Source organism: Phalacrocorax carbo, chromosome 3 (genome assembly GCF_963921805.1).
Source record: "Phalacrocorax carbo chromosome 3, bPhaCar2.1, whole genome shotgun sequence".
Lineage (NCBI taxonomy): Eukaryota > Metazoa > Chordata > Aves > Suliformes > Phalacrocoracidae > Phalacrocorax > Phalacrocorax carbo.
Window position 1 is genome coordinate 20442675 of NC_087515.1, and position 13332 is coordinate 20456006.

General features: G+C 37.1%; 1 protein-coding gene across 4 annotated transcripts in view; it reads left to right on the plus strand.

The window, feature by feature from the left end:
- Positions 1-10117, plus strand: part of SRBD1 (S1 RNA binding domain 1) — a 132357-nt gene extending 122240 nt beyond the window's left edge. For all 4 annotated transcript variants that reach the window (XM_064446072.1, XM_064446076.1, XM_064446074.1 and 1 more), the window contains exons 22-23: positions 6714-6898; positions 9137-10117. In XM_064446072.1, coding sequence (XP_064302142.1) covers positions 6714-6898; positions 9137-9426 — 475 coding nt within the window. In that variant the 3' untranslated portion in view covers positions 9427-10117. The remainder of the gene's footprint in view (positions 1-6713; positions 6899-9136) is intronic.
- Positions 10118-13332: the final 3215 nt, after the last annotated feature.

Consider the following 13332-nt stretch of genomic DNA (forward strand, 5'->3'; position numbering starts at 1 on the left):
GGGTGCAGTTGGTCTCGTATGTCTGAATCTTAGCATTTACTGATTTTTACTTAAATCTCATAAAAATGCTCTTTGCCAAAGGTTGGCACCCAGAGTGTGTATTTGCTGCTCGCAGACTGCAGCGTCTGGCAGACAGGTTGTATTTCAGTCTGACTTATAAATATTGATAAAATATTTCTAAGTAAGATCTAAAGTTGTGACTTAACATAATGCAGGTGAGGTTCTTCCTTGGCTAATTACCCAGGAGGACCTTGCTTGGTAGAGGACAGTATTGCTCACTGCGGTTGATTATGCCTTAAGAGAAGTTTTTGATGTACTGAGCAGTGACTTGCAGTGAAGATCCATACCTCACCCTTCACTGCGCATTGATAATGCTGCTTGATGTCCCCAGAAGGACTTCAAAATCTCGAGAGGATTCAGCAGAGCACTCGTTTATCTGCTTGTTCTTCACCAAAGTAAAACATTAGAATTTGCTCATCTCAGCAAAGCATTTCTGTTGATAACATCTTGTATTCCACTGTAGACGGATTGATAATTTTTTAAATATCTCTGGTATTTCTGCTACTCTTTATGTGGGTGGAAGTTGCAGCTGATCTGTAGTATCTCAGTTGCTGTGCTGAAAAGCTGTACTTGCTAGCTTTGAAGGCAAGCACTGCAATGAAAGAAAATGCAGAAGGAAAACTGTTAATTAGGGAGAGACCACCAAAAGAAAAAGGTCTTCCTCTCCTGCAATTTAGGCAACTGCACGCTTATCCTCTGATGGCATTTCCAGCTCTCTGCTGGGCTGGCTTGCTTCTTTCCAGGTCCCCTAGCTGTCACTGAGCAACTGAGGCAATGCTTGAGGGGAATAAAAATTGGGGGGGAATAGTTACTTGGTAAGGTGTTCGAGGAATGAAAACAAATTGTTGTGTTCCATTTAATAATGCAGTCTACGAGTGAGTATTTTACAGAGGATAGGAGTTTTTACTGTGGTAGGGTGCCCTTCCTTAAATTCAATACAAAGTCATCAGAAACATCCACTTCAGAAATGTCCACTTCAGTAAGACTGTACTTGCATGTACACACACATGTGTGTATTCAAGCTATTTAATGTGCAAAATAATACTTTTTAGTTAAGTTTTAAGTTTCTTTTTAAAAAGCCTAAAAAAAAAGTTAAGCTTTTCAAATTACTATTTCAAATAGGAAATGGCTAAGGAAAACACTTGCAGAATTAGGGCCATTAAGCCTAATAAATAATAGTTCATATGCATCACTTAAGAAAGCTAGTTCATTCCCAGGTCTGACTATTAACTTAGTAGCTGGATTTTTAAAGGACGTAATTTTGAAAGTTATTGTCAGTAAATAGAAGAGCAGAAAAGGCTTTTGCTGCTAATTGCCATCCAATAAAGATATTTTAAAACTTTTATGTGATCTAAAATACACAGTTAACAAGAATGATTAGAAGAACTTGGCAATAACACAGAATTATCTTCCAATTACGCTATAAATACTTGACCCGTAAATCAAGTGGTATTTTTTTATTTGTTGAAATTTTTGAAACTTACACAACTTCCTACTGGTTGCATTTAAAAAAAAAAAAATAAGGAAAAAATGAACTTTTAATGGAATTATCTCCTTTAACTGTAGTTCTAATTCTTTGTGGATAACTAATCATGTTTCACTATTTTGTATCTCAGGTTACGCTTCAGTTATGTGATATATTGGTAGTCATGAAAACAGCTAAAAACAGCATGCCTAATGGTATGGTAGCAAAGTGGCTATGCTGCAGTGTAACCACGTCTGAATTTCTTTTCTCATTTAGAAACTTATTGTTTCTTAGATTCATATGTTCAAAATGTCATAAACTATCTGAGTGTTTTCTTGTCTTCTGCATGCAGTCAGATAACCTATAATAACTTACCCATTTGAGGAAAAAATATTGGTTAAATATCCTTATCTGGCTAAACCATATAAGTAGTTTTAAATATATTTGAAAGTGTTACTTTGTGTCCAGCAATTAATTACAGAGACTAATGCATATTGTTTGATATATAGTCGGCATCAGTAGTTGAAAATTGAGGATCTGTATCACTAGAGAGAACAAGAACTGTCAACGTCTGCATTATACAAATAATGCTTTTGCATTTCAAAGCATTACTAAAACATACATGTCTGCATACTTTAAGTTTGCTACTGTCATGAATGTACGTTTTACCTAACAAAGTGCATGCTAAAGCAAAGTTGTTTTGTTTTCAGAGTGATTATGTTGCATTACCATTAATTCATGTGTGCAGTGTGACAAGATGTAATAGCGTATCATGTTGCTTTAATGTAATGAATCCAGTACTCCCAGCTCTTAAGTCGTGTTGCTGGAAATGATTACATAAAACAGAAATGACTGTGACTAAAACCCTTGCAAAGCTTTAGAACTCCTGCACATTTTAAGAAGCTTTTTGGGAGGTTTAAGGTAACTTCATAAAAACTTTACTGAAGACTTCCCTTGATAATAGTTTTACTCTTTTCTGACTTTTTGCATTCCACTGAAATTTGCATTATCTTTTAAGCATTGCAAAGGCTGTGCTATAATTTTGTGCAGATGTGTATGTTAAGTGAACATGATGTGCTTATTTGTTACATTTATGCTACTTTTCTTTCTTTCTCTGGGTAAGATGGATGAAATTACGTATTAAATAAAAACATCAGTGATTTAGCCGTGACCATTCTCTGCAGGTCGTGTAAGACTGCAAAGATTGCTTTTAAAACTAAGGTGGTTGCAGGGGTTTCTAAGTATCCTCTAAATCTGAAAACCATAAAACTCAAAGTCTCTAAACCAGCTAAATTTCGCTCTGTTCTGACTCTCCAAAGACTCTGGCAGCTTTTATTCGAGTTGATGTGCCTTGAACAGAAAGTTTGCCATTCACTCAGACACTCAACATTTGAGGAAATAAGGATGATATACCTTAAAAGAATGACTTCACTTCAGAAAAAAAAAAAACCCAACCATCTTTTCCATTTCTGTTAACTTTTCTTGAGGTTTTCTCTTTCTGGTAGATAAACGTAGCACTTGAGCTACTGCAATATGTTCTTTAGTTCATATATGTAGCCAGGAAAATACTTGAAGGGCTTTCATTTTTGCACAGATCATTCATGTTCTTATGTTGTGCAGCTGGAACTGTCATTTACAAATTGGGTAAGTGAGATACTTCAAAGATTGTAGTGAGATAGTTTAACATGACAAAGATCAAAATATGTAAATTAAGGGAAACCTCCCTCCCCCTCTCCCCCCCCCCCCACCCCCCGTAGCCATATCCCAGTCTTATTACCAACTATATCCTTTTTTCTGACCTTGAGATAACTCTCAAAGGAAGTTGTCGGGTTGCTTTTTTAATAAAAAACCATTTAACTTCATTCTTAGCAATGACATTTAAAAATAGAAATGATCAATATAACGTGCCACGGTTAGGTCAGAGATTTGTGCTTTATATTGATTTTATTTTTTTTTATTCTAAGTGCCCTTAGGTGATGTTCATCTGAGTGAAAATGATACATTAAATATATAGCAAGGTTCAACAGTATTTTTAAAAACTACATGTGTAGTCACTAAGAAATTGCTTTTATTTGGAAATATTTTAATACATAGGTTTTACCAAAACCTAACCTAAAAACATGAGAATTCCCAAAATAGAAATATATTGTTTCTGTTAAAGACTGTTTCTTTTGTAGGAGCATGCCGGGCCTTGTTACAGTGCTCTGTTCTGCCTATAATATACCTTGTAATTCTGAACTATTCTTAACCAAACCCTCATTTTTAGAACGTTAATAATTCTGCTGAGGTTGGTGGGACTTCTCATGTACTTAGACTTAGGCACATGTTTAAGCTTCATCTTCAGGTGGAGCCAAAATTTTATTCTGAGCAGTAATGACGTTCGTAGGTTATTCAAACAACTGTAATTGATAACATAGAGCCCAAACCTACCACCCTAGCCTAGATGAGGAGTCCTTTTTAATATCAGTTAAATACTTGCACTGGGATTTCCGGAGGGTGGGGGAGAGAGAGGAAGGAGTGGGGGGCAAAATAACTTTCATGACTAGTAATTGAGGGCTCAGGCACCTGGGTTGTGTCCTGTTTCAGGCTGGTTTTCCTTCCAGCAGCCTGCACATAGCGCCGTGCATTCTGATTGCATTATCCACACGTTTGACAATTTTGTACATAACATGGGGGGGAGGGTTATACATTGGCGGCTGTTCCGTGTGGTCGCACTTACTAGCAGTGAAACCCCACCCTGTTATCAATTTACAAATTTGAATGTGCTTCTGCAAAATCCTAATGGTGAAAAAGTGTTACTTGGAGGCACTCGAGCTGAATTTCCATTTGAAGTGAAATAAAGCCAAGTACGTGAATGTCAGCAAACTTGTTTATAGGGGTGCACGGTAAAGCATACATTATTTAGAAGGTTGAGTCATGAGGCTGGTTGGGGTTGTCATGTTACATCTGGCATGTCAGTCAAAGCTGGGGCAGCTGCCGCCTGTCACTAGCGCTCTGGTGGGGCATTGTCCGTCCATCAACGTTAGCAGCCAGCAGCCCCGAGGAGTTTTGTGAAGAGCACTTCGCCTGGACCTATACGCACATTCAGTATTATCATTGCAACCACTTTTAGTGCTCTTTTGAGACCAACAGAGGTTTCATGGAAGGTCTGGTTTTTTTATATAGGCTCTTATTAGACAAAATAGTAGCAGCAGTGTTTTATTGTTAGTTTATGGGCAAAAATTGTATTTAATATTATAAACAATTTTGCATCTGTTTTGATATGTACTTTGTTTCCAAACCACCTCAAACTACTTTAAAAAGTGATGTCAAAAGTTGAAATGCAGTCAATCAAAACAAAATTCAGTAAGTCCTGAGAACAGCATCATCCACTGATGTTCCTTATTGATTTTTTTTCTTCATACATTGCCACGTGAAATATCTGTATCTGTTAAGAAAATTAATGCAAAAATTATATCTATCACTACTGAGTGCAAATAAATGTGTTTGAGCTAACAGTACACTTAAATCACTGTGCTTGCACTTGAATTCAGTAAAAAAGTGGAAGTCGTGACAGCCAGTTTTAATGGATGTCCTCCTTTTGGCGACATTAGTGGACATTTTTGATTGAAGATTTGCCCTTCTGCTCAAGGATTAATTTTGTGATTTACGGAAAGCTGGACATTGCTTTCATTATGTTCCTTCAATTTATATTTTCTCAAAAAGAAATTTAATTTTGTATTTCAGTGCATAAAACTTTTTATCACTCACCACCTGAAATAATGTCAGTTGGGTTCCTCAGGTTAAAAAAAAGAAAACAAAATAAAGAAGCCCCCACTGTATCTCCTGCCAAAAGACATACTCGCCTCAGGTTTTGATAAAAGCACAGGATGTATTTTTGAGGGGGGAAAGGAGGATGAATAGGGGGGGCTTTTGCTTTCTTACGGAGCTGGAATGCCTCCCACCACTCCCAAGTGCAGGGCATGAACCTGCTGGTCAGCATTTCTGTGGTGGCTTGTAGTTTTACACCTGTTGTGAAGTAGGGTAAGGACAGGAAGGAGGGATCTTTTTTAGGAATTTGGAAGGTCCCTGGAGGGCGGGCAATAATTCTACTTGCCTGCTGTGGTGGAGAACATGCAAAACCACCAATAAGGAACATGATAAAGAAGAGTGGTAGAGGCTTATTCATGGTGAGATGCAGAGCAGGGTAGCAGGACAGATAACTGAAATGCCTACAGAGAAAAGGACAAATTGACTTTAGTATATCATAGCTCAGCTTCTATGAGCTGCATCCTCATTTTCATTGGTTTTTATCCATTAAAGACTTGTTTTACATTTTAAAGTTGTTTAGTAAAATAAGGACATTTATTCAGTGATAAATAAACATTGTCTAAGGCATCACTACTGCATGTGGATTTTTGTCATCTATTCTCTGTGCTTCTCAGCATATGTGCCAACATGCTGAAATAAAAATCTCAGTGCATTTTGGGTTGGGTTTTTTTAATTATTTTTTTTAAAGAGATCCCAGACCAAGACACATTTATTTTTAATGTATTTCTTTTCAGCCTTTTTGGATGTCAGTCCAAACTTGTCTCAATCTGCAATGTGTGTATATATATGACAGTAGAGGAGGAAGAAGGTGTTTGTGTTGTGTGACTGCTTTGACTTGATCATTCCTTAGTTTCTGAAAAACTAATTGTTCTTAACCATGAAGTTCTTAGACAAGAGAAATACTTTATGTAGTGTTTTTTAATTCTTTTGGTTAAAGGTTATTTGTATTAATCTAATAGAATTGCCGTTCATTTTAATTTGAATGAAAGTGACAATAAAAATGACAGTATTATAGAACTCACATATTTCTAGGGAACTTTCATGGTAAGATAAATCTTTCAGACATAACCAGATTTAGTTTTAGCATGACCTAAGTCTTTGGTCTGAGAAGTGATGTACATGTTGAAATTTTACATCTAGTTTTGTAGCCTATTCCAGGAGATATATGTATACAGATGGACTGAAAATTTCCTTGTTTTTGTCAGATCAGCAATGAGTTGAGAAGATATGAACCAGGGAAACTGTTTGTTCACTGTTTGTATTTTTTACCGGAAGTTTTGTTCACGCACCAATGCAAAACCCCCAAGTAAAGCAAATGTTCAGTTCCCACTGAAGGATGTTACAAATCTCTCTCTGTATCTTGATTTGAACTTCCCAGGTTTTTATCTTTCATTGGAGGAAACACAAATGACATAGGAAAATCAGATATGCAGCAAAAAGTAAATGCAGTAATTCAAAAGGAAGGACTGGAAGGCACAGCCACAAGGCTAAATACAACAGTGCACACACTGCAGCTGATCATTGATGGTCTGACTCAGCCTGAAGGCTTTGACATCCGAACAGGTAAACCTCTGTTTTGAAGGTTGTAATCTCAGTTTGCTTGTTCTGCATACCAGTTTTAAACAGCACTTCTTCTAAAGTCAGTAGTGGATTTTCATTGACATGACTCCATTTCTCTTCTCAGACAAGGTAAGGGCTATATCATAGTCAGATGTTTCTTTCCACCTTGGTAGGTAAGAAGTGTGAATCGTGTCTTAAATCATGGCATTTTCAGCTGTCCTGAAAACTCCACTTTCAGGAAGGGGAGTTGATGGCTGTTAACAAAATAGTTTCAATATGTTGACTCTCTACTGATTAGATCTGTGTTGGTTCTCCGTCACATAAGGGAATGCTGAGACCAAGCTGAAACAGTAGTAATAAAGGTCTGTGGAGCAGTAGTGTAGTAGTGTGTACTTCTGCTCTTTTACTGCACTAGTTCCTAAAGACAAGTGTAATTGGAGCACATGGCTCATGACTCACCCTGGTTAAAACTTTGCAGTAGTGCTGAACATTTTGAGGTGCAGGGGAAGAAAGATCAGGTAAGCAATGAAGTAAAACATCTGGTGATGCTGCTGTTTAACAAAATATTTCCCACTAGTGATCTTGAAAATATGTATTTTCTATGTCTCCATTTGTTCTGGTGGTCTCACATCTAAATTACAATAGGGTAGACTATATTTATATTAGGAGATATAAAAGCAAAAGAGAATCTTCAGTGGAAATATTAATATTCTGCTGATCCAGTACATTCTGTATTACTGTAGACAGACTCTGTGACTGGAGCAGGTGGCCTAGTAGCCTTGTATAGCTGTAATTCATTGTCTTTGCAACCCTGCTTGTGACCATCAGTGAGGAAATGCATCACATCTAACAGCTTCAGCTCAGGGCTCAGGCAGCTTTCCGATGTATCTTCTTAAATGTAATTGAAATTCTATGTTGTTTTTTTCCCCAGAATGATATTAGTACAAAGGAAAATGGGAAGAATTATTTGGGGAAAGAAAAAGAAGAGAGTATTTTTATCATACTATTTTACAAATGCTTTTTCTAGCGAAGGTCTTGCAACACATTTCTTGCAAGAAATTGTCTTTTTAACATTAAAGTTGAAAGCTAATCAGGTAACTGTAATGAATCTGCCGGGGGAGGGGGGAAACCACAACGACAAAACAGATTTGCTAACTTTTAAAAAGAATCCCGTCATGCTTCTGAATCTTCTTGTGCTTGTTGCCCTGAATGCCTGTTTAGTTACTTTTTTCACTGAACTGCCACTACCCAGTATGTTACAAAAGGATTAACCCTTTTGGACTTGAGCAATTAGGTACATTTCTTCAGTAGAAAATTTGATGTCATTCAAAGCCTATTGCTACATTTGTGAGCTTGTGTACTCAGTTGGGGTCTGATCCCCAGCCTGGTTGATTTCCAGTGCATTTTAGCTGTGAGCTTGTTCAGGCTGTATTTTATTTCTCAAAGGCAAATATAGGAAAATGGTTGCAATCCTGCTTTGGTGATGCTCTGCATGGAAAATCTCAGTCCTATAATATCTGGGAAAAGGTAAAACAGCAGTAGGAAAAGGTTGGAAAGGAAGTTGTTGAGGTGGCTCAGAAAGGTTTTCTGCAGGAGTAGAAAGCAGTAAGCAAGTAACAAGAGTTTAAAAAAATCTTCCTGTGCCCTTAAATGAAGAATGTGAACTTTAGTATATCGGGATATTACCTGCTTACAATCATGCGTGTATGATTTCTGAGTTGTCAGTGCAAAGAAGCAGTTGATTGTGTGATGTCATGTTGCAGGTGAACAGAAAGCCTAAAAACAGTGCATTGTCAACTTTTCTCTGTAGTATGTGAAAAGACTGAGTATTCACCTTCCTGTATACAAATTTATATAAGAGTAGAATTTTATGTATAATTTATGTAGCTCAAGTCACGTCAAGTCTTTTCTAGCTGGCTCCATGAAAATTTAAAGAATCTTTCAGTCACTAGCTAATATACTTCATGCTTCTGAACCCCATGTGATAGTTCTGTACCACAGAGTTCACTTTATTTATTACTCCATCAATCATTGTCTCATAAAGTGATCCATAAAATACAAGAAAACAGTTTATCACAGATGGGTCTTTATTTTAAAAAACATAACGAAGCATTATTTGGGACCTTAGAGCTACCTTAGGATGACTTCTTAATTAGAAACAATCATATGGAAACAACCCTTAAAAAATAATGCAAGCTTTTTCTTCAGTGTCTTATTTTTGTTTCTTGTTTCTTATAACAGATTTTGATAAACCTGACTTCAAGAGAAGCATAGTGTGCTTTGAAGACTTAAGTGTTGGTACTGTTCTGACTGGAAAAGTTGAAAATGCAACGCCATTTGGAGTATTTGTTGATATTGGTGTGGGAAAAGCAGGTTTGATTCCAGTGCGAAACATAACAGAAGCAAAACTTTCTAAAGTGAAGAAGAGAAAAAGCCTGGGATTAGGTCCTGGAGAAAGAGTGGAAGTTAAAGTGCTTAATGTCGATATTCCTCGATTGAGGATAACATTGGATCTTATTCGTGTTTTATGAGAAGGTTTTTTATGACTGAGCCTTCATTTTAAAGGTTAAGTAATATCAGCAAGGTTCTGGAGATTCAGGCATTTAATGAGTGTGTTGAAAATGAACAAAGATTGAAACGTTCAGCCTTGCTTTTTTTTTATTATTTTTTTTTTAGTCTAGCAGTTTTTCCACATTTCTGGAATCCTTTCTGTTAATAATTGTTGGAATAGTTTATTGGATTACCTCCAAGCAACCTTGTTATTTTGTCTGCAGAGCAAATGAAATTCCAGTGGACTGTCAGACAGATCTCTTATCTGTTCTGTCTGTGCAAGATTTGCTCTCTGTCTTTAGTCAGTACTGCACAAGCAGACATATTTACTGCTCCCCTTCAAAAAAACAACCATTCAGTTTGCCTGTCTTCTGGTTGAGAGTCTAAAAAGGGTACCTAGTTGCAAAAAAGTGATCTTTAAGTTAGTGATGACATCGCTTCAAAAGTAGACTGAAAAAAGAGCATCTGCTAATACTATTGATGGTTCAGAAATATTTGGCTTTAATTTATTTGAGCAACATTATTAGATCTGTCTTATTATTGCTTGTTCAGTTACCATTGATTAACACACTTGGATGAACCTTGGGGTTTAAGGAACTGTGCTCAAAGGTGTCAAAAGGCATTTGTGGTGTTCTATACTTGTGCAAAATAAAAACATTTCTGGCCATCTTTTCTCAGTGTACTGGTTCTACGAGTGATTTAACAGTCCTAGTTCTCTTTCTTTCCAGCACGTGCTTAAGGATCCAGCTTGTGAGGATGTACTTGTCTGACCTTCTGAATGGCGTGCCCTTTCCTGAGTTTTAAGACCAGACTACAGCCCATGGCCTGATGTTGTTCCTAATTTAATAGAATAGTTCTGGTCTGTCTTGGACTCCTTTAACTTGACATTAATTTTTTTTTCCCATCTTTGAGATAATGTATTTTTCTGCCTGTTTTGAGTGGAGAACAATTTTTCAACACTTGTCTTCACATACTATGCTCATGAAGCCATGATTCTCCATAAAAAACTTCTTGTTGTTTGTAGATGCTTAAAAAGCTTTTCTAGACTTCTGTTATAATAAGAATGCTCATTATTTTCTGTTAGGAGTGCCTAGCACATGAGATTTGTTTCTTCACCTAGAGACTTTTTGTTTTGGTGGTGTTTTGGTGGTGTTTCAAAGGATTTACCACTTTGGCCAAGGATGCAAAGAACAGTTGATGGTATAATGGCAGAAGAGCCTCCAGCAACAGCAGATGTACGTGGTCTTTCCAGGAAATTTTTGATGTATTAGACGTTTTTTCCTTTGAAGTCATCAAACTCACCTGTAAGTTGGCAGAAACTCCTGTCTTTAAGAGATGAGCACATAGAACACCTATAGCAAGTGTCAAATGTCTTTGATGACAAGGTTTCTAACTACGAATGTCCAAATAGCTGTTGGCACAGGGACTATATATTGCTTAGGAAAATGTTGGTATCATTTAATCTCCCAGGTCTGTGCTTTAATTTTCAAAATTAAAAGCTAGCTATAGACAGTGTATTTTGGAGATTATGGAATCATTTAGCAGATAGAAAATATTAGACTTTGCTGTGTTTTGTCTGCTGAAGCGGGGGTGGGATCCTCTATGATGCAAAGGTTAGCACAGCTTGAAATCATGTTTCTCAGGCCTTTTGAAATTTTCTTGTAGTATTTCTGCAAAGTAGATGTTGTTGGTATGAGATTGGTATGAGAAAATGTCTTTGAAAACACAGATGCAAAGCAAACAAGCTGAGATTATTTTTAGTTCCCCAAGTGATGCATTCACTGATAATGCTGCAGTATTTTCTGCTATCTCCATCAGTACAATTATCGAAGTTCTTTTGGGCTTTATATATGATCTCTACAGTATCTAAGCACTTAGAAAACGAACTTCATTTGCTTGGCCTTCTCTAAGAAGGAGGTAAACTTGGTCATCTCCTGAAGCTCAAGTCAATGACTGAGATGAAAAGTATTTTCTCTTTTTGTACTATTTTGTTACTGAAATTCATTTTTTTAACCTATATCGTGAGGACTGTAGTGTCTTCTGCATTTTTTATGTGTATCTCTTGGATGATCATAAAATTCTCTAAATGAAAGACATCTTGAGATGGTTTTTCTCACTGTTAATTCACAGGAGGCTTCAGAGAAAACTTGAGGAGACTCTGAGGACTGACCTACAAATCAACTTACGTGCTCATGAGCTAGTTTGGTTTCTCCTTAGCGGCACTCATTAAGCCTCTTCTGTGGCATCACAGGGACTCTTGGAAAATAGTCATCTCTATCTCTTTGAATTTTTTTAATCACACAAAAGTGGGAAGTTTATGACTATTAATGTCCTAAATGTCTGCAGGTCTGCAAATGTAATCCCATTATCAGTTAATTCAATGTCTTAACTACCCACAGAATTTTTTTTCTTTGCAAGTTCTTTTTTTTCATTTGCCAGAACACAGCCACTGTAACAGCCTAATGAGAGAGAGCCTAAAAAAGATGAATATTTGTTGATATGACCTTCTCTGGTTTTTGTCAGATTGTTGGAGATTTTAAAATTCTTTCTTCTTAATCAGTTTTCCTCTGGAACTCTTGTGGCTTTCAGATTTCTGTCATCAAAGCATCAAGACTGTTTTCTCTAATTCATTTCCCCATTTAGAACCAAGGAAAAATTACTAGCTGGGTGCTTTTTCCCATTGGAGATGCTTTTCACAATGCAGTCCAGTCTTTGGAACAAATTCTGTAGTGCTTAATGGTGATGCCCCAAAGATTTAAAACAAACAAAAAAAAGCCCCTACTTCATTCTGTTCTTACTTAAATGCTTCAAAGTGTGGCTTCTCAGGGGAAGAATTAAATATGAGCCTTTAAGTCTCACTAAAAATTTTACTTTTGCCTTAAGCTGTAGATTCCAAGGCATCCACTCACCGTTCCACCTCTCCACAGGAGAATCCAGCCCATCGATCTTAGCTGACAATCTGCTTTTTTAGTCCCACCCTCACTCAAATAGTCTGGTATTTTGCAATCACCTTCCTCCAATATGCAGATCCATAAGAAGAGCTTCTGAAGATTTCCTGTGCTTTAGATGTTACACAAAGGAGAAGAATTCTTCTACCTAACTAGATGGCACTTGTATGCCTGGCTGTAGTAATGCAAATCAAGAGTTTAAAAGAAGCCATTTGTTTTGGTTTTATTCCTGCCCCAGGCAGTTTTAGACAGCATATATCAATTTTCCAGAAACTTGTCAACCTCAGGAATGATTTAGTATGCTACTAAACATAATAAAATCAATAGGAAAACAAATAGAATTTCCATGAGGAGCAGACGGTTGGAGAAGCTTGTCCATATGGCGCATAGACATGCTGGAATTTGGGGCTTTGTGGGGTACTTGTGTTAGAAAAATTGCATACAGAGTGAAGGTAATGCATAATTCAGGAGAACTAATAACCTAACAGCTTTGTAGCAGTGCATCTTGAACTTGGTGTCTATATTTATTTAACAACAAATACACTTAGACATTCTATGCCTGAAAGCTACAAACCAAACATGAGTCGTATTTGCCTAATTTCAAAGCTTTATGTTAGGGCCCTCACCCACTCTGAAGTGAGCGCCAAGTTTTTGGTTCAGCCCAAATAGCACCTTTGCTTTTCTAGCTTTCCTGAGAGTAATTCACGTAGCTACTTGGCTTTGTGTAAGGACTGTCAGTCCTGTTAGAAGGTGGAGGGAATCATTTGGTTATGCCAGCCCATGTTACTCTATGTAACTCCCTTTTGTTCAGCGTTTCCTAAAGAGCTGCAAGGGAGTTGGTGTGTCTCTGGGCATACATAAAAGGCAAGTTGGTAATTCCCCTCTTCCCCATTAGAGGCATTCTAGAGGTTTGAGAGCACCTCAGTTTACCAGTCCCAA